The sequence below is a fragment of the Pantherophis guttatus genome, chromosome 7, assembly GCF_059756535.1.
Source record: "Pantherophis guttatus breed Tessera chromosome 7, ASM5975653v1, whole genome shotgun sequence".
In the NCBI taxonomy this organism is placed as follows: Eukaryota; Metazoa; Chordata; class Lepidosauria; order Squamata; family Colubridae; genus Pantherophis; species Pantherophis guttatus.
Genome location: NC_142069.1, coordinates 85,922,091 through 85,941,735, shown reverse-complemented (window position 1 = coordinate 85,941,735; position 19,645 = coordinate 85,922,091). Strand labels below are relative to the sequence as shown.

Here is a 19,645-nt window from a genome sequence, read left to right as displayed (position 1 = left end):
TGATTGATGCTGTCAGTAAAACTTTGTTGACGTCTACGGTGAGAACACCGTGTCCTTCATGTTTTTCCTGACGAGAGTTTCAAATTGTAATTTGCACTTTAGATAAGTGTTAAAGTATAAGAACTAAGGTAACTTTAAATTGGGAGAAACCCCTTCAATTCATAGGATTTCTGCTTCGCGTGGGGTGTTATTCATCATCTGATCTTAGTTAAGCCACCGTGACAATATCCTCAGAATAGAATAGAATTCTTTATTGGCCAAGTGTGATTGGGACACACAAGGAATTTGTCTTTGGTGCATATGCTCTCAGTGTACATAAAAAGAAAAGATACGTTCATCAAGAATTATAAGGTACAACACTTAGTGATAGTCATAGGGTACGAATAAGCAATCAAATCATATTAGGAAACGATCAATATAAATCGTAAGGATAGAAGCAGCAAGGTTACAGTCATACAGTCATAAGTGGGAGGAGATGGGTGATAGGAACGATGAGAAAATTAACACTAGTGCAGACTTAGTGAATAGTTTGACAGTGTTGTGGCTCCGTCCTCCGAGCCTATCTTATCGGAGGAAGAAGGCTCCGAACATGAAGGAAAGGAGATGGCCAGGCCTCCCTCTCCAGGACCCTCCTCTCTGGCAATGCCTCAGGTGTCTCCCGAAGGAGAAGAGATTGGCCAGGAGCCAGGTGTTTCCGAGCCGTCGGATAGTGACGAAGAAACATTGTGGTTGGACCCACGCCAGCATCGGAGAGACAAGCGGGCGCAGCAGAAAAGGAGGCGTGCCAGAGATTAAGCTGAGTCACTGGACCACACCCCACAGGCTATAAAAGGGAGTGTGGTGGCCATTCGGATTCTGTGATGGACAAAGCTAATCTCTGGCGAGGCACTTTGCACCTTCGGACACAACACCTATTTGCTGTGGATTTAATTACAAACTGGACTATTCAAACTGTGTGTATTTTTGTCTGTGTTATCGGAGTAAAAGTTCTTGGCAGGCAGCCACGGAGTTGCTGCCAAGTTCCTTATCACTGACATTGAGTGTTTGAAGAGTTTATTTAACCCTCGGCTGGCTGGTTGGGAATGTGCGTGGTACGGGGACAGAACAAGTGTTGAGGGAATTATTTGTTTAGCAGAGTGATGGCGTTCGGGGAAGAATTGTCCTTGTGTCTAGTTGTTCTGGTGTGCAGTGCCCTATAGTGTCATTTTAGGAGTTGAAACAGTTTATGTCCAGGATGCGAGGGGGTCTGTAAATATTTTCACAGCCCTCTTTTTGACTCATGCAGTATACAGGTCCTCCATGGAAGGCAGGTTGGTAGCCATTGTTTTTTTTTTCCTGCAGTTCTTTTAGAAGTGCAAATTTGCAGGTTTTTTGCGTTGCATTGCAATTCTGCAAACTGCAGAACTCAAACTTTATATCATATTGTGACAGAATGCCCCCTCAGAAGGTTCCCTGGATCCCTGCATGAAATACGTCATCTTGAGAGCACTGCTGTCCAATGGATAAATAAATAAATAAGGTTTAACCACTCCAGTGACTGCTCATACGGAATTTAATTTTATGCATAGTTTCATTCATCGTTCGTATTGTGTGTTTTTGAAATAATTTACTGCTCTGACATTTTATATTTTGATGCACAGTTTATATGCTATTTTTGTGAATTTTAAGGCACTCTGTTACACCAGAGGTGGGCAACTATGGCCCTTTTAGGACTTGTGGACTTCAATTCCCAGAATTCCTGAGCTAACATGGCTGGCTCAGGAATTCTGGGAGTTGAAGTCGACAAGTCATAAAAGGGCCATAGTTGCTCACCCCTGTGTTACGCTATACAAAATGATACGTATACAGGTGGTCCTCAACTTACAACAGTTCATTTAGTGACTGAAATTTACAACGCCACTGGAAAAAGTGACTTAGGGCTGTTTTTCACACTTATGTCCATTGCAGCATCCCCACGGCCATGTGATTAAAATTTAGATACCTGGCAGCTAACTCGTATTTATGATGGCTGCAGTGTCCTGGGGTCACCTGGTCCCCTTTTGCAACCTTCTGACAAGCAAAGTTAGTGGGAAAGGTAGAGTCACTTAACCGTGTTACTAACTTAACACCTGCAGTGGTTCGTTTAAGAACTGTGGCAAGTTGTGCAGGTGTTAAGGTCGTAAAATATAATAATTACGTTTATTTATTTAGCGTATGCAAATACATGGACTTAAAGTAGTTCAAATGTTAATATCCAGTCCACCCGGCCATTGAAGGACAGGAATGGGCTGCTGGGGGTTCGCTAGAACCTCTAGCTAAGATTCTGTGCAGTTTGGAGAACCCCCAAATCCCACTCCTGGCTGGCCCCGCCCACCCACCCCCAGAAGTCCCCACACAGCCTGTTTTGGATGCAGCTAAGTGCAGCGCATGCATGGAGCCTCGGGAAGGGTAAAAAACAGGCCTACCAGAAGTTTCCAGCCTCCAGATGGCCTCCGGAGCCTGGGGAGGCTGTTTTCGCCCTTCCAGAGGCTCAAAGAAAGCCTCTGGAGCCTGGGGAGGGCAAAAACACCCCCTTCGCCATGGTGCAGGAGGCCGACTAGGCCATGCCCACCATGGCCACGCCCACCCAGTAACTGGGTAGGGAACCCCTTGGTAAAATTTTTGAAGCCCACCCCTGTTGAAGGACAGAGTGGTCTATGTTGAAAAAATCAGATATTGGGCCCCTGTAAACTCTTGATGGACATTCAGACACAATGTGATGGATATTTTGTCGAGGAGCGCCACAGTCACACTGAGGGCTAGAGACTTTACAGTACATACTTTACAGAGATAATGTATTGAAAGATTACACTCTGCAGTCCTTATTGATTGATCGATTGTATGGAAACCTAACATTTCCTATATTAAACAAGGGCATTTGTGGAAAGTTGAATACAAAATTATGCCCAGCCCAGCCCCATCTGAAATTAAATATAGTTTTCTTTCCCTAACTTTTTACAAAATCCAAACCTTTAAAAATTAAACAGCCAATTGGTATATTTTTCTATTTTCAGAAGTAATAGAATCTACTTTTTTTTTTTTTTTATTTGATTTATATGCCGCCCTTCTCCGGAGACTCAGGGTGGCTTACAATGCGCTAAGCAATAGTAACTAAGCAACTTCTATTACTTCTGAATTTCAATATAGAATTTCAATGTAGATATAGGAATTTAGTAGCTATTAAAAGAAAATTAAGCCTTGTAATCGAATATTTTATTTAATGTATTTAAATTATTTACATATTTATATAGCTGCCCATCGTTCAACCAATTCTGGGTGGCTCCCAATTAAAAGTCAAGGCATATTTTAGTTGTTTTTAACGAGATTAAATCAATTAACTGAAATACGGACTTTTTCACCAATTGTGCCTGCCTGAGGAAAAAAAAACCCATACTTTTCTTAGGAAAATGTTTTTTGAGAAACTCTTAGCGAAAGTTTGTATTGGTAAATATACTTTGAGTAGTAGAAACAGAAACTTTCAAGTTACTATTTTTGTGTAACAAATATCTCTCTTTGTTTACAGGTTTTGGATAAAGCAGAACAGCTGCGCGAGCTGGAAGGAAATATTCTGCCAGGTTTTCTTAGATTGCAAGAATTGGTAAGGGAATCAGCCACATTTCATTATTTAAGAATGAAATCTCTGGCATATGCTGACGGCTTTAATGGGTGTATTTCTAAAATTAAAAGTGCCAGGTCTAGCGGATCTGACAATAAATTTGTGAATTTTTAATTAACAGGACAATTTTAATGTGAGACAGCTTTTTTGCTAGTAAATTTGGTCAATAGTGTGTCTCTTGAGTTTTAACTATTTTTGTTTATTTTATTAACTTGTCTCTGTGTTGCCACTTGTGATCTATCAACAGTTTGAAAAGTTATCTGAGTAAATTTAAAGGATAGTTTTTTAATACCCATCGTAGCTAAGCGAACCCGCATTTTGTTTACAGTTTTGCTAAATCCATAGCTTTCTTTCCCATAAGGAATGTTGCTCTTAAGATCAATATAAATTTTGCAGAAATGAGAAAGAGAGAGAGAAAGAGAAAGATAAATGACTCGGGTGTTGTTGTTGGTTTTTATATTAAAATTGGATGATTTTTTTTGCATTTTTTGCATGTCAAGCAGAAATTGATACAAGCTGACAAACATCATGCTATGTAAATATGTCAGTAGAGGTAAGAGGTTCAGAGGACTAAGTAAGCTAGGTTTTTACAAAATGGAAGAGTTGGAGGATAAAATTGATTTGTTTATTTTATAAAGTGACAAGTCAATACATGCAAATACCGTATTTTTCGGAGTATAAGACGCACCATTTTCCCCCCTAAAAGGGGGTGAAAATTTAGGCGCGTCTTATACACAGAATGTAGCCCCGCCCACCCACTGGCCCCCACTCTTTGGTCTCTGCCTCCCAGCAGTTTACCTCCTTGCAGCAAGCAGCCAGAAGAAACAGCTCGTTTCAGCTTCAGCACAGCCTAATTAGCACAAGTTGATTGGATCGGCCTCCCGACTCTCAGCTGTTTTGCTCTCAGCTGTTTTGCTGGGGCCTCTGCTGCTTGCTGCAAGGAAGTAAATTGCTGGAGCAGATTTTTTTTTTCCTTGTGCTAATCAAGCTATGCTGAAAACAAAAATGAAAGTAAAGCAGGCTGTTGCTGTTTGCTGCAAAGAGGCAAAATTGCTGGGAGGCAGAGGCAGATTTCTTTTTCTTGTTTTCCTCACCAAAAAAGGTAGGTGCGTCTTATAGTCCGGTGCGTCTTATACTCCGATAAATACAGTAGTTTTAAAGGCAAGAAAATGTTTGTTTTGTGTTTGCTTCAATATCGTGTTTCGTTTTTTTCTTTTTTCCTGGAATTAAAACTGTAAATCTACCATAAGCCATAGCACAGAAATGCTAATTTGGGAAGCCCTTCCTACGCTTGCTGGTAAATGGCATTCGAGAACCTGGTTAAAATGTGCTGATTTGGGTTTTGAAGATGTGCATTAATCTTTGTAGCAAACCGAAGTCGAGGATGACAGCTGGGTCCCTTGGACACATCCATGTGTTTCCCTTGCAAATAATCTGATGTAATAAACGTGATACTTTTGAGCGCGGGGAGAAAAGTGTTTGCTTTGGATTAACGGCATTTGCAGCCGTTCAAATGGATCAGAGAGGCATATTGCATGATTCCAAGCTCTTTCCAGTGGTAGGGGCTCATAAATGTGAAAAAATAAGTCGCTCCAACATTTATTAATTTATTTCCTAAATTTCTATAGCTGCCCATCTATATCAGATTATATCTGATATATTATAACAGATATATTATACATATTAACTCTATTATCTATATATATTATATGTAGTAATATATATCATCTCCCTCCCTCCTTCTCTCCCTCTCTCTCTCTCTCTCTCTTTCTCTTTCTCTTTCCCTCCCCCCCATCTGTATATAATCAGTGGAACGACTTGCCTCCAGAAGTTGTGGATGCTCCAACACTGGAGAGTTTTAAGAACAAATTGGATAGCAATTTGACATGAATGGTATAGAGCAGTGATGGTTAACCTATTTGCCATCGCGTGCCAGGAAGAGGGGGGGGGAGGTTCGCGCACGAACATGCCCACACCCATAATTCTATGCACCCCACCCGTGCATGCACGCGCGACCCCCCGCAACCCCACCCCACCCCAACCCCTACCCCTACCCCTACCGGCACGCGATGGTCCGGTAGGCCCGTTTTTCTCTCTCACCAGGCTCCAGAGCCTTTCTAGGAGTCTGGGGAGGGTGGAAACGACCTTCCCCACCCCCCGGAGGCCCTCCGGAGGCCGGAAACGGCCCATTTGCCAACTTCTGGTCCCACCGGAAGTTGGCAAATGGGCCGTTTCCAGCCTCCAGAGGGGCGTGGAGAAGATCGTTTTCGCCCTCCCCAGACTCCTAGAAAGGCTCTGGAGCCTGGGGACAGCAAAAAACGGGCCATCCCCACCCTCCACACCCCCAAGGCCCTCCGGAGTTAGGAAACAGCCTGTTTCCTTACTTCTGGTGGTCTCAGAAAACCTGAATATCAGCTGCTGCGCGAGCTCGTGTGCCCACCAATATGGCTATGCTGCCACCTGTGGACGCATACCATAGATTCGCCATCACAGGTATAGGATCTCCTGCTTGTGCAGAGGGTTGGACTAGAAGACCTCTAAGGTCCCTTCCAACTTTGTTATTCTTTTATTTTGAGTTTCATAATTTATTTATTAAATTTAATTTAATAAATTTAATTTAATAAATAAATAATTTATTAAATTAAATTTAATAAATTTAATAAAAAGTAAATTTATTCGCACATATGTGCTAATCATTCCCGACTCTAGGTTCAAAGCCGAAGAGCCAGCACTGTCCGAAGATGTCTCCATGGTCATGTGGCCGGCATGATTCAATGCCAAAGGCGCACAAAATGCTTCCCACCAAAGGTGGTCCCTATTTTTCTACTTGCATTTTTTTATGTGCTTTTGAACTGCTAGGTTGGCAGAAGCTGGGACAAGTAACGGGAACTCACCCCGTTACGCAACACTAGGGATTCGAACTGCTGAACTGCCGACCTTTCGATCGACAAGCTCAGCGTTTTAGCCACTGAGCCACCGCGTCCCCTAAAAGCATACTAGAGATGAATAAAAGGCACATTATCACATAAGGGGAAAGCAGATTGGAAATAAAATAGCATGGCTGATTTGAGCCCGTATCAGTTTTAATGATTTAAGTATTATTTTTTCAAACGCAATCAATTTATCCACCCTAATAATTAAGATATATATCTTTGGGAAACATAAATGTCATTTAAGTATTATTTTTTCCCCGAACGCAATCAATTTATCCTCCCTAATAATTAAAATATCTACCTTGGAGAATCATAAATGTCATAGTGCAGTAAAAGAATCCTGAAATCTATTTTTTTTTTTTAAAAAAAATCTAAATGTGTTAGCAGCTTGATTAAGCTATTTAAGGGCTTCTCACTATGCAAATAACTTTTAAGTAAAATGCTGAATCGGATTAATTTCTTTCCGCTTTTTGTTTTTGCCAAACCTGAAGTCTTCTCTGATTAAAAACATAGCTACTGGGTTATTTTTAATTCTCTCTCCTTTAACATCGCTCACTTACAGACAGAGAAGAACGTGACTGTGGTTTTCCTTAGTGAAATTGTGTGGGAACTTCTTCGTCCAAACACAGGATGCCTTGAGCCGCTGCCATTATATTTTCCAGATTACAGCATAGGTAAGGACAAAATAAATCGGCATACATACGCGACCAATGCCGTTTCTGTGCTGTACCCCTGCCTGAAGCCCGACTGGTACGGGTCTAGATAGATAGCTTCATCCAGGTGCCGGGGAAGTTGTCGTGCCACCACGCTCTCAACAACCTTCGCCACAAAACGACTATTCTGACTATTACAGTGTCCCACAAAACATACGATTTGCAACCATCCCTTCCAGCTTCCTATCAGGAAAGTCAGTTTCTATGGAGAGTCTTGGTCATCCAGGTCACGGTTGTCCCAAATGTGCTTTTTCAAGAGGCAACTGCACTTTCTGGTTTTTATGGCCCGCCAGCGGAGCTGGGGCCAGACTCAGACAATGAGGAGATTGGGGAGGGCCAGTCCTGGAGTCTGCGGAAGGCTCTTGTTGTGACCCCGGCCCCGGAGGCTGATTTATCTTCACATGCTGAGTCGGAGGATGATATGGAGAAGGAGGAAGCTGTCACGAGCTATGTGCCGGAGGGGCCGCCTTCATTGGTGAGTCAGCAAGAACTGACAGTTGATGACGTGCCTCTGGACCCCAGTCAAATTGAGGAGGAAACAGAGGCCGGTAACGAGGAGGGGGAGCCCTTATTGGATGCAAGAGAGAGACGTAGGAGACATCGTAGAGAACAGCTATTGCCACGTCCCAAGAGGTGTGGTCAGGAGATGTAGGGCCACACCCTACAAAGTATAAAAGGGGTGTGACTGGGCTGGAAAGGCGTGGTGAACAATTAGTTGACGTTTTGGATGTAGTGGATTTACAACTGTTAGTCTGGAATTTTTTGACAAGAGTCTGCATTCCTGCAGTAGCCTGCTGGCCGTCTGCCAAGACCTTTGGAACATTGCCCGGTAACTATTGGACTGATAAACGCTTTGGAAGAGAACTATTTATTAAAGGGCCAGCTTCAGTCTATCTAGTCTGCGTTTGTTACTGGCGGTGTCAACTTTCCGAAAGATGCCCTAATCAATTCATGAGCCATGATCCAAACTTCAAAGGAAATATATTCATTTATTAGGAGCAACATTCCGGCAATACTCGGATGCAGTTAGGACTGATCCTACGTAGATTTACGTTCCCCTATGTCCCTGTCTCTCCCCTCCTCTCTGGCCATGTCATAAATCACATTCTCCAATTAACCACTTTGGCTGGCTGTGAAACCTAACACCCTCCTTCTGATTGCGGTCAGAAAGAATGTATGGAATTCACTTCAGTTCTCCCTCCCTCCTGCTCATGGCAACTTGAAAGCTTCGCAAGTTGACAGCCGGGCTATTTGAGCCTCTGCAAGGCCACTCGTGGCAGGGGGACAGAACAGCTCTGATGAGTGCTCTGCACCGGAGGCAGAGAGGGGGCCAGGGCCATCTGACAGTTGTCAGCTGCCTTCGGAGTCGGACATCAGTGGGTCAGAAGAACAGCTGAAGCCTGTTCACAGTGTGCCCGTGCTCAGAGCTGCCAGGAGAAGGGAACAGCTAAGGAACAAGGAGGGTCAACTCAGGAGTAAAGCCACAGGTGGACGGTGAATGGCCCCTCCCAGAGGGAATAAAGAGGAGCAAAAGGGGGGGGGGAGTTTGCAGGAGACAATTTAGAGTGAAGATCTGTTCCTGACTTCTTGCCAAGTATTGTCTGCTCCACAGTGGCATTTGGAAGATATCGGCTTGGCAGCTCTCCAAGCCTGATAAAGGTCTGTAGTTGCGGAATCTCTTGAAAGACAGTTGGCCGGGACTTTGGTGGAGAGGAATTCCCTTTAAACTAAATAAAAGGGGTTTTATCCGGACGAGGAATCGGCTTCGTGCTTTTGGGAAGCCTAGGTCACAACACTGGTTTTCTTTGAAGACCTTTCGCTTCTTATCCAAGAAGCTTCTCCAGCAGAGTTACGACGAGTCCTCTTTTAGAGCCACCTTCTGACAAGCAAAGTCAACAGGGAAGCCAGATTGACTTAACAAATGTGTCAAGAAAGCTTTTGAAAATGGGACAAGGTTCACTTAACAACTGTCTCACTTAGCAACAGAAATTTGGGTCTCAATTGTGGTGGTAAATCAAGGACTACCTTTATGGTCTGTTTGTTTGAATTATCCCAGGGTCTGGATAGATATGGGTATGCATGACTAGTCAGCACCAAAGCCATGGCAATTGTCAACTTGTCTCACTCAATATTCTTCAATTCCGTTAATATCCTTTGATTTCTTCCATATTAATGTTCCTTTTTCCCCCTGAGCGGTTTTATGAATTAGTCATACGTTTTGCCCGAGTTCATTTTTGTATGATCTATATTTCATTTATTAACAGACTTTCGTTCAGATAATTAATTAAGCACAGACTTAATTTCTTACGACTGTAGAATCGTTTTCTATAATTTATTTTATATATTCATTTCTTAAAGTACGAGTCCTTTCCTATGGACAGTTCTCACGATTAAAAAAAAAAAAGTAAGGAAGTTTCTTCCTGTTTAGATTTTGATAATCTTCGTCAATGAAAAGAGGGGAAGATTATTATTTTTTAAGCATTTTCATTCATTCCAAAAGTCTACAGGGCCTTCGCAAGATATATAATAAGTCAATTTCTGATGTTGAAGCTTAAGGTAACAAAACACATAACACAAAAGGGAAAAAAGCATTTGTGAGAGACGGGGGAAGACGTGCCTTAGTTTTTAATATTAAAAGTTGTTTTTAATTTGTAACCACATCAGACACAGCTTAGAAAGAAGGGAACTGAAATTGTTCTCCCCTCAGCTGATGTGATTCCTTTCTCAGTTATTGAGGAACTGAATGATGGTTAATAGAAAGGCCTGATTATTATTATTATTATTATTATTATTATTATTATTATTATTATTATTATTATTATTTAAATTTGTATACCGCCCTACTCCCGAAGGACTCAGGGCGGTGAACAGCCAAATAAAATACATATAATACAAATGTTAAAAAACCATTAAATTACAATTAAATAATTGGCCCGAAAAACGAAATTTAAAACACCCCAATTCATAAGACAAATTTAAAATTTTAAAATTTTAAAAATTTTAAAAAAGTTTAAAAGAGAGGTTAGGCCAGGCCGGCCTGCTGGAAAAGAAATGTTTTGATGGCACGGGGGAAAGTGCGCAGGTCCGGGATCCTCCATATCTCCGGGGGGAGCTCGTTCCAGATGGCGGGTGCCCCCACAGAGAAGGCTCTCCCCCTGAGGGCCGCCAGTCGCCATTGTTTGGCCGACGGCACCCTGAGGAACCCCTCTCTATGGGAGCGTACTGGTCGGGGTGTAGCGGTTCGAAGGTCAAGGCGAAGGAGGGAATGATCCGCCCATGACAAGGGTTCAGTCACTATATCCCCGATATCGAGATCATGATGACTTCAGCTTTCTTCTTGCATGTAATACTAAATTTTCTTTAGCCTCCAATGACAATGTCTTAAATATACCATTATAATTGGGTGTGTGTGTGTGTGTTTCTAATAATAAAAACAGTAGCTCTGTTTTGTTGCTAGTTTGAAGATTCTAAAGCTATTTCACCGTGAACTCGTTGTAGTTTGCCGATTTAATTTCACTTTAAACATCTCAAATATGCAATATGCATGTAGTCCCTGACCTATAGCCTAAACCAGGGGTCCTCAAACTGCTTAAACAGGGGGCCAATACACGGTCCCTCAGACTGTTGGGGTGGGGGCCGGACTGGCTGAGTGGGTGTGGCTAGGTGGTCATGTGACTGGGTGGGCATGGCCAATTTAGCAGTCCATTAAACAATACGCACAAATTAAACTTTAATTTGTGATGCTCCTGGAGGTAGAAATCAGGTTAGTGAAGGGATGTGCTGCTTTTGGGTGTGTGTGAGGTACGTGTGTGTCTGTGTGTGTCTCTCCCTCCCTCTCTCTCTCCCCTTTCTCCCTCTCCCTCTCTCTGGAGGCCGGAGAACCCAAAAACGGGCCTGTTTTTGACCTTCCCAGCCTCCAGAACCACTCTGCCACCCAAAAGCGGTGGCCAAGAGCCTTGGTAGTACAGTGGTTTAAAGCACCCTGTTATTAAGACCAGCTGCCTGCAATTACTGCAGGTTCGAATCTCGCCAAGGCTCAAGGTTGACTCAGCCTTCCATCCTTTCTAAGGTAGGTAAATTGAGGACCCAGTTGTGGGGGCAATAAGCTGACTTTGTATAAAGATACAAAAGGATGAAGGCTATTGCTTAGCACATTGTAAGCCGCCCTGAGTCTCCAGAGAAGGGCGGCATATAAATAAAAATTTAAAAAAAAAAAAACGGGCCCGTTTTTGGCCTCCAGAAGGTGGGTGGGGGCAATGTAGATGGGGCAGCCTCGTGGTCCCGTGCGGGCTAGATTAATGGCTTCAACGGGCCATATCTGGCCCACGGGCCGTAGTTTGAGGACCCCTGGCCTAGACTTATAATGATGTACTGAGAAAAACATAAACACGTACTGTAAAATGCAAATGTGAGATAATCAACAAATAATGTTAACATGCCTGGCAGTTAATAATCCTATGAATAAACAAGGACCCTAAGGGACATATTAATAAAATGTTTACCTGAGTTGAAAAAAAGGTAATTTCATTGCTTAAGGCTTAGGAAAGTGCTTTGGTCATTCTGGGTATCTGATAGGAAAGAAGAAACTGGTGAATGTTTTCTTCAAAGAGAATTGTATCTGTAAGGAAATTGAAAACACGATAGGATGATTTTAATGAAGAAGACTTGGACTGCCTGTCATTGGCTTAGGATAGGGGTCGGCAACCTTAAACACTCAAAGAGCCACAAAGGTCCTAACCGGAAGCCCCTCATTCAATTCTGGAGCCAACTGGAAGTCGAGTTCCCCCACCATAGAGTTTCCTCCTAGTACGGCGTCCTTTTTTCTCTGCCGATTGGAAGTCCGGTTCCCCCACCATAGAGCCTCCTCCTAGCGCGACATCCTTTTTCCTCTACCTGTCCTAACCGAAAGCCCTATCAATTGTGGAGCCGACTGGCGATAGGGGGTTGCAGCAGAGGAATGAAAGAGCCACATGCGGCTCCAGAGCCGTGGGTTGCTGACCCCGGCTTAGGATATTACTTGATTAGCTAGAGAACTAGAAAAGGTTTCTTAGTCCTACATAAAAATGTTATTCTGTGCGATGTCTCCTGAATTTTAGCACTGAAAACAATGCAATAAGTCACTCTTATGAGCCTTAGTGGAAAATCATGCTTTTGTTGTTGTTGTTGTTTTATTCATATAGGACATCTGCAGAAGATTCTGTCCCATGATCATCCTCCAGAATATTCATTTGATTTTTATGCTGCATATATCAATATTCTTCTTGGAGTCTTTTATCCAGTCTGCAGGGACTTGAAGGAGCTCCAACATCTGGTGAGGTATCTCTTTGGTGTTCTTCATAATAAAGATAAGATAACCTTTATTGTCACTTTTTTTCTGTGAACACACTGGCACACCTTAAAAAATGAAATTCTGATGCCGGCTCTCATATATATACACACACACACACACACACACACACACACACACACACACATACACACACACATATATACATATCAATCACAGGCCATTTAGAATACATAGTGGGCCTTTAAATTCGAAATGATACTAAATAAATCTTGCACTCTTTATCTTACAGGCTGCACTTAATTTTTCTAAATATTGTGAGCCTGTGGTCCAAGGAGAGGGTGAGTATTTTACTTTCATATGAATGCTTTTATACAAATGAATTTTGCCTTGTCATATATTCATATTCTGAACAGCGCAGTGGCCTAGAGGTGAAGACGATCGCCTCCCAGTCAGAAAGTTGAGAGTTCAATCCCTGGCAGCGGCAGATGTTTCTCTATCAGGACTCAAAGAGAAAATATCTGCTGTGAACTCCGCATAGGCATCAGGAAGGGCATCCGGCCAGTAAACGCTCAGCTCCATTCAGTCGCCCTGCCCCTATCCTGATAAAAGGGATTGTAGGGTCATAAAAAGAAAGAAAAAAAAAATCAGTACACATATGCTAGTTCAACAGGAGACAAAAACGACACAAGAAATTACAGAGCACTAAGCTATGTGGGAAATAACTCAGGATGAAGTAGTGGCATGCAATTTCCATATTTTTGGAAATAAAACTCCATGGAAATCTCCCTGTAGTCACCTAGAGTCAAACTAGACTGAAATGATTTTTTTACCTATCCAACATGTAGGAAGTAGAAGGCCTCTGGGAAATAGGCTGCTACCATTCAGGTTCCAGATCTTAATTATGACCCTGTACTATTAAAATAGTGGGACGCAGAATAGAGGTCCATTGAAGAATGGACATTAAAAGTAGTGAATTTAGCAGAGATGGCTAACATTTCAGCGTATTTGAAGGACCATTCAAATGAAAGATATATATCGGAATGGAGAAGATGGATTGACTATATTCAAAACGAATATCGGACTAAAAAGCTTCAAATAGCTTATGAATGAAACCAGCTATTTCTTTTTGAATTATGTTTTGTTAGTGGAAAGGGGAGTTAAAGAGCAAGAGGGAATTAAGAGTTTACAGAAAATTAGCATATTTTAGTTTATGTTTGTTAAATGTTATACCCTGTATTTGCTCTGGGAAGTCCGGGGTGGGGGGAGGGGGGTTGGAGGGAGAGGGGGGAGGGGGGAGGAGGGATGGGGAGAAAAATTGCTGTAATATTTGATAAAACTTTTTAATAAAAAAAATAGAGGGGCGCAGTGGCTAATACACTGAGCTTGAATAAAGTTGCCAATGATTGTTATATAGCTGGATGCTCTTCAGGGATCCACCCTGATTAAATTGTCTTTCCGTGGCTACAGCGAATGAACGCGACACACGCCGACTGTGGAAAAATATTGAATCCCATTTGAAGAAAGCTATGCAAACGGTTTATCTTCGAGAAATATCAAGGTAATGGCTTCTCTCTTCCTTCCCTTTATTATTTTTTTTACAGCAACTTTGAACTATCAAACATGAAAGGTTTTTTTTCCCCAATCATTATGATCGTCCCTGTTTAAACTCTGCTTAAAATGGGTAAGAGTTTTTTTTTTTTTTTTTTTTTTTTTTTTTTACTAATGAAAAATATGCAGTTATTCAAGTGATATGGAAGACATGAAGTGTGGAAGAGTTCTTGTATGCATTTGCTATTAAAAGCAGTTGCAGATAAGGGCAAAATGCTGAGGAAGTACAGGTGAATTAGATACAGAACAACAATTGGGAGGGATCTTGGAGGTCATCTAGTCCAACCCGCTACTCAGGAGACGATATACCATTCCAGACAAATGATTCTCCAATCTCTTCTTAAAAGCCTCTAGTGTTAGAGCACCCACAACTTCTGGAGGCAAGCTGTTCCACTGGCTAATTGTTCTCACTGTTAGGAAATTTCTCCTTAGTTCTAGATTGGATTTCCCCTTTATAAATTTCCATCCATTGCTTCTTGTCCTGCCCTCAGGTGCTTTGGAGAACAGACCAACTCATTGAGAAGGTGCCATTTTCTCATTATGGGGTACCATCGGTATCATTGGTACCGATGTGCGTTATCGATATCTTTTCTTATGAAAGGTAATGTCAGCGTTTCAGCGCTGACATAGAAAGGGAGATAAGCCCTGGACTTTTGCCTGCTAAATCCCTTTGAAGCTCAGTCTCCGTGGAAATGAAGAGGGGGGTGAACATTCCTGTGAAATGACGAGACAAGAAGTCAGGAGAGTGACTTGGAAGATAGCCAATGAGAAGCAGAGAATTGAGGATCGGAAAGGGAGGGATTGGGGGGCAAAAGGTCAGTCTTGTCCGCATGAGTCATGATCCGGTTGCTGTGCTCGAATAAAGAGAAGATTTCCTTAAAGATTGGCAGTTTGGAAATTCATTTATTTTGAGATAGCATCGAAGTCTGACAGGTAATACGATGCTAAAGAGAGACTGAAAATCTCCTCCAGTTCCATACCTACAGTGTTATTCAGACCCTCTAGAGAAAAGGTGTCAAATTCGATTTCATTGAGGGCCGCATCAGGGTTGTGTTTGACCTTGGGGGGGGGGCGTGGCCAGCTTGGGCATGGCCACCTGAACGTCACTCGTGTCGGGCACCTGTGGTGGCCCAAGAGCTCTGCCAGTGAAAATGGGCTCCCGAGCTCCGTTTTTGGCTGCGACGGCCTCCTGCAACCCTCTGTCAACGAAAACGGTTCGGGAGAATTACACATGCTGCTCCCGAGCTCCGTTTTCGCTGGCAGAGGGTTGCAGGAGGCCATCGCAGCCAAAAATGAAACCCGGGGGCTGCATGGGCCCTCCCGAGCTCCGTTTTCACTAGCAGAGGCACCATGGGCCGGTCCTTCACTGTTTCCAGGGTGGCTCTGCGGGCCAGATCTAAGCACCCCCACCAACTAGATCCGGTCCCCGGGCCTTGAGTTTGACACCCCTGTTATAGAGAGAGAGAAAAAAGACCGCATGATTGTAAGAGAAATGAAAGGCCAATATTCCCTTTAAATGAAGCTTGTTTTCTGGTGACTGCAAGCGTGGAAACAAATCGCCATTGCCATGCAATTAAAAACATATAAAACGTAAGGTCATAATTTAGCGACGTCAGATTAAAAAGGGTCCCCGAGGAGAAATTCAGCCCTGATAGCTGAAGAGGAATGAGAGGTGCTTCCTTTTTAAAACACGATATGCTACCTCTCCGGTTTGACCTCTCAAAGACAAGGGAAGGCAAAAACGGGGTTGTGGGTGGTTTGTTTCAAAAGGTTACAACTCTCCTGCCAGTTTGCCTAAGAGTGTCTCTGTAAGGCATGATGTTTCTAATTTCCATTTGAAGACGGTTATGCAGTAATTATATGCATAGACCAATGTTTTTCAACCTTGGTGACATTAACGTGTGGATTTTGACTCCCAGAATTCCTTAGCCGACATGCAAACCAGTAATGGGTTTCACAAATTTTCGCTACTGGTTCGGGCGGGCGTGGCTAGGGGAGGACATGTGACTGAGTGGGCGTGGCCAACTTGATGTCACCCACACCCACTCAGTCACATGATACCCCCCACCTAGCCACGCCCATAGGAAAAGATAGAAAAATTTTGGGAATTTCCATCTATCTCCCCCTGCTCTCCCTTCGCCAGTCGCCCCTGTTTCCCCTCCTTTAGTGGCCCCAGCCCAAGCCCCACTTTCTCCCCCACCACCGCCTCTTTGTTCGGGCTGCTTACCTTTCATGGTGGCTGGTCCAGAGTCTGGAAGGCAAGCTGACCGGAGTTTTCGGCGGCCCCCAGCCAGCCGCTGCTGCTGGAAAGCGGCTGGCAAAGAAGCCTCCCAGGCACCGCCTCTTTGAGAGCCGCTTTGTGACTGCGGCGGTTGGCCGTAGGCCACTGAAACGTACCGAAGGTCATGGGAAAAGCTGTTGCCGTTGCCGCCATGTTGTTTGTGCATGCACATCCCATTGGACTTGCAAGGCAATGGGATGCACCACCTCTGATGCACACTGGTATAGACCATTACCCTGTTGTGGCTCCGTTACCTGAGCCTGTGTTATCCGAGGGAGAAGGCTCCGAACATGAAGGAGAGGAGTTGGCCAGGCCTCCCTCTCCAGGACCCTCCTCTCTGGCAATGCCTCAGGTGTCTCCCGAAGGAGAAGAGATTGGCCAGGAGCCAGGTATCTCCTCGCAGTCGGACAGTGACGGAGATAAGTCTTGGCTGGATCCACGCCAGCGTCGGAGAGACAAGCGCACGCAGCAGAAAAGGAGGCGTGCCAGAGATTAAGCTGAGTCACTGGACCACACCCCACACGGGATAAAAGGGGGTGAGGTGGCCATTCAGACTCTGTGACGGACGAAACTAAACTATTAGCGAGTCACATTGTATCTTTGAAACAACGTTATCTGCCTTGGATTTAATACGGACTGGACTTGACAATTCTTGAACTGTGTGTATCTTGTTTGGGTTTATCTGCCGGAGGAACACCCCCTCCCTCTATGAGTAAAGTTCTTGGCAAGCAGCTACTGGGTTGCTGCCAATCCTCTTATCGAAAGAATTTGTTGTCTGCCAGTTTTATTTAACCCCTGGCTATCTGTTTGTGTGCGTGTGTGAGACGGGGACAGAACATACCCTGCCATTGAAACTTCACTGAGTTAAAAAAAAAAACACTTCACTTTGACATAATTATCATTGCACTTGATAGTATACACTTCTAACAAAAAAGAATAATTCATAAGTACTTTCCTTAAATCTTATGATAACGCTTCACAATCATCCAGGTCATGGTTGTCCCCCAGGTGCTTTTTCCAAAAGACGACTGGACTTCCTTCGTTTTTTTTCCCTTTGAAAAAGGAAAATTCCCCCACTATCCTGTCAGAGCTGAAGAAGCTTCTTGGATGAGAAGCGAAAAGAAAAATAAAGAAGTCCAGTTGCCTCCTGAAAAAAAAAGCACCTTTGAAAACATTTTACTTCTCATCCAAGAAGATCATTGACGAATCCACTGAAGTTAGAGCTGAAGAAGCTTCTTGGATGAGAAGTGAAACGTTTTCAAAGAAAAAAACCCAAGAAAGTCTAGTTGCCTTTTGGAAAAGCACCTTTGGCGTTACTTTTCTTTAAGTTTTTGGTTTTCCACAGGAAAATGGGTTGTTGTTGTTAGTTGCGAAGTCGTGTCCGACCCATTGTGACCCCATGGACAACGTTCCTCCAGGCCTTCCTGTCCTCTACCATCCTCTGGAGTCCATTTAAGCTCACGCCGACTGATTCAGTGACTCCATCCAGCCACCTCATTCTCTGTCGTCTTCTTTTGCCTTCAATCGTTCCCAGCATTAGGCTCTTCTCCAGGGAGTCCTTCCTTCTCATTAGGTGACCAAAGTATTTGAGTTTCATCTCCAGGATCTGGCCTTCTAAAGAGCAGTCAGGGTTGATCTCCTCTAGGACTGACCGGTTGGATCGCCTTGCAGTCCAAGGGACTCGCAGGAGTCTTCTCCAGCACCAGAGTTCAAAGGCCTCCATTCTTTGGCCCTCAGCCTTCCTTATGGTCCAACTTTCACAGCCATCCATTGCAACTGGGAAAACCGTAGCCTTGACTATATGCACTTTTGTTGGCAAGGTGATGTCTCTGCTTTTTAGTATGCTGTCTAACTTTGCCATAGCTTTTCTCCCTAGGAGCAAGCGTTTTTTTTTAAAAAAAAATTGATTTATATGCCGCCCTTCTCCGGAGACTCAGGGCGGCTTACAATGCATTAAGCAATAGCCTTCATACTTTTGTATATTTATACAAGTCAGCTTATTGCCCCCACAAACTGGGTCCTCATTTAACCTACCTTAGAAAGGATGGAAGGCTGAGTCAACCTTGAGCCTGGTAAGATTCGAACCTGCAGAAATTGCAGGCAGCTGTGTTAATAACAGGGTGCATTAAACCACTGTACTACCAAGGCTTTAATTTCTTTGCTGCAGTCCCCATCTGCGGTGATCTTGGAGCCCAGGAAAATAAAATCTCTCACTATCTCCATTTCTTTCCCATCTATTCACCAGGAATTGAGAGGGCCGGATGCCATGATCTTAGTTTTCTTAATGTTGAGTTTTCTTAATGTTGGAAATGGTAGCAAATATACTTTATCTCATTCTTCCTTTTATAATCAGTAACACGTTTCAACCTTTAATTAACATCTGATATAAATGCATTTACCGTATGATGAAAGTATACAGTAAGGAAGTATCACATGTAATGTTAAATAATAAACATTGATCTCAATTTAGTTGCTGAAATAGACCAAGAATGGCTGATGAATTTCATTTGGTCTTGTTTTTTTTTTTTTCTTCGAAAGAAGGGAAAGCTTATTGTTTCATGTCTAGTATTTATATAATTTGCACAATTACTTAGCAAAAACTGTTTCTGATTCCCTGCTGAGCATGTATATTTTGAGATAGTGGGAAGGCAGCTGTATGTTTGGATGAAATTTCCTGTATTATACCTAGGACAATAGCATCTCAGCCTTCATGAAGGAACATTCTTACAAAATGTTTCAAAGAACACCTGGTTTTGTCTCTAGTTGTCAAGCTGCCTATCCAGTGAAATAATCTTGTATTGTTCTTGCTGTAGATGCACTGCTAAACAACTTAACTGCTTTACTCCTTTAATCCCAAAGAATCCCAAATGTATTCTCTTAAAAAGGAGGTTTAAAAAAAAAAACCTTTTGTTTTTTAGCCACAACAAACACAGGGCTTTTAAACGGCTACCTTGTCTTTTTAGCTCCCAGTGGGAACGATTACAGCAAGATAATGGAGAACCTGGACAAATAAAAGGTACGTGTAGCAACAATAGTTTGGCCTTAAGAATGTAGAACAAATCAGAAAGCATTTATAAATATACCAGCAGCTTCAAAAAAAAAAAAAACCCTGCCCCTCCAAAAAACAAATTTTTAAAAAATCTTAAAACGGTGGGCAAGAACCTTTAAGTTGATTTTTTTTTTTAA

At 43.0% G+C, this 19,645-nt stretch overlaps 1 protein-coding gene across 2 annotated transcripts in view; it reads left to right on the top strand.

The window, feature by feature from the left end:
- Nucleotides 1-19,645, top strand: part of ORC5 (origin recognition complex subunit 5) — an 83,581-nt gene that overhangs the window by 9,678 nt on the left and 54,258 nt on the right. For both annotated transcript variants that reach the window (XM_034433649.3, XM_087873345.1), the window contains exons 5-10: nt 3,542-3,616; nt 7,130-7,241; nt 12,461-12,591; nt 12,860-12,908; nt 14,038-14,128; nt 19,423-19,475. In XM_034433649.3, coding sequence (XP_034289540.1) covers nt 3,542-3,616; nt 7,130-7,241; nt 12,461-12,591; nt 12,860-12,908; nt 14,038-14,128; nt 19,423-19,475 — 511 coding nt within the window. The remainder of the gene's footprint in view (nt 1-3,541; nt 3,617-7,129; nt 7,242-12,460; nt 12,592-12,859; nt 12,909-14,037; nt 14,129-19,422; nt 19,476-19,645) is intronic.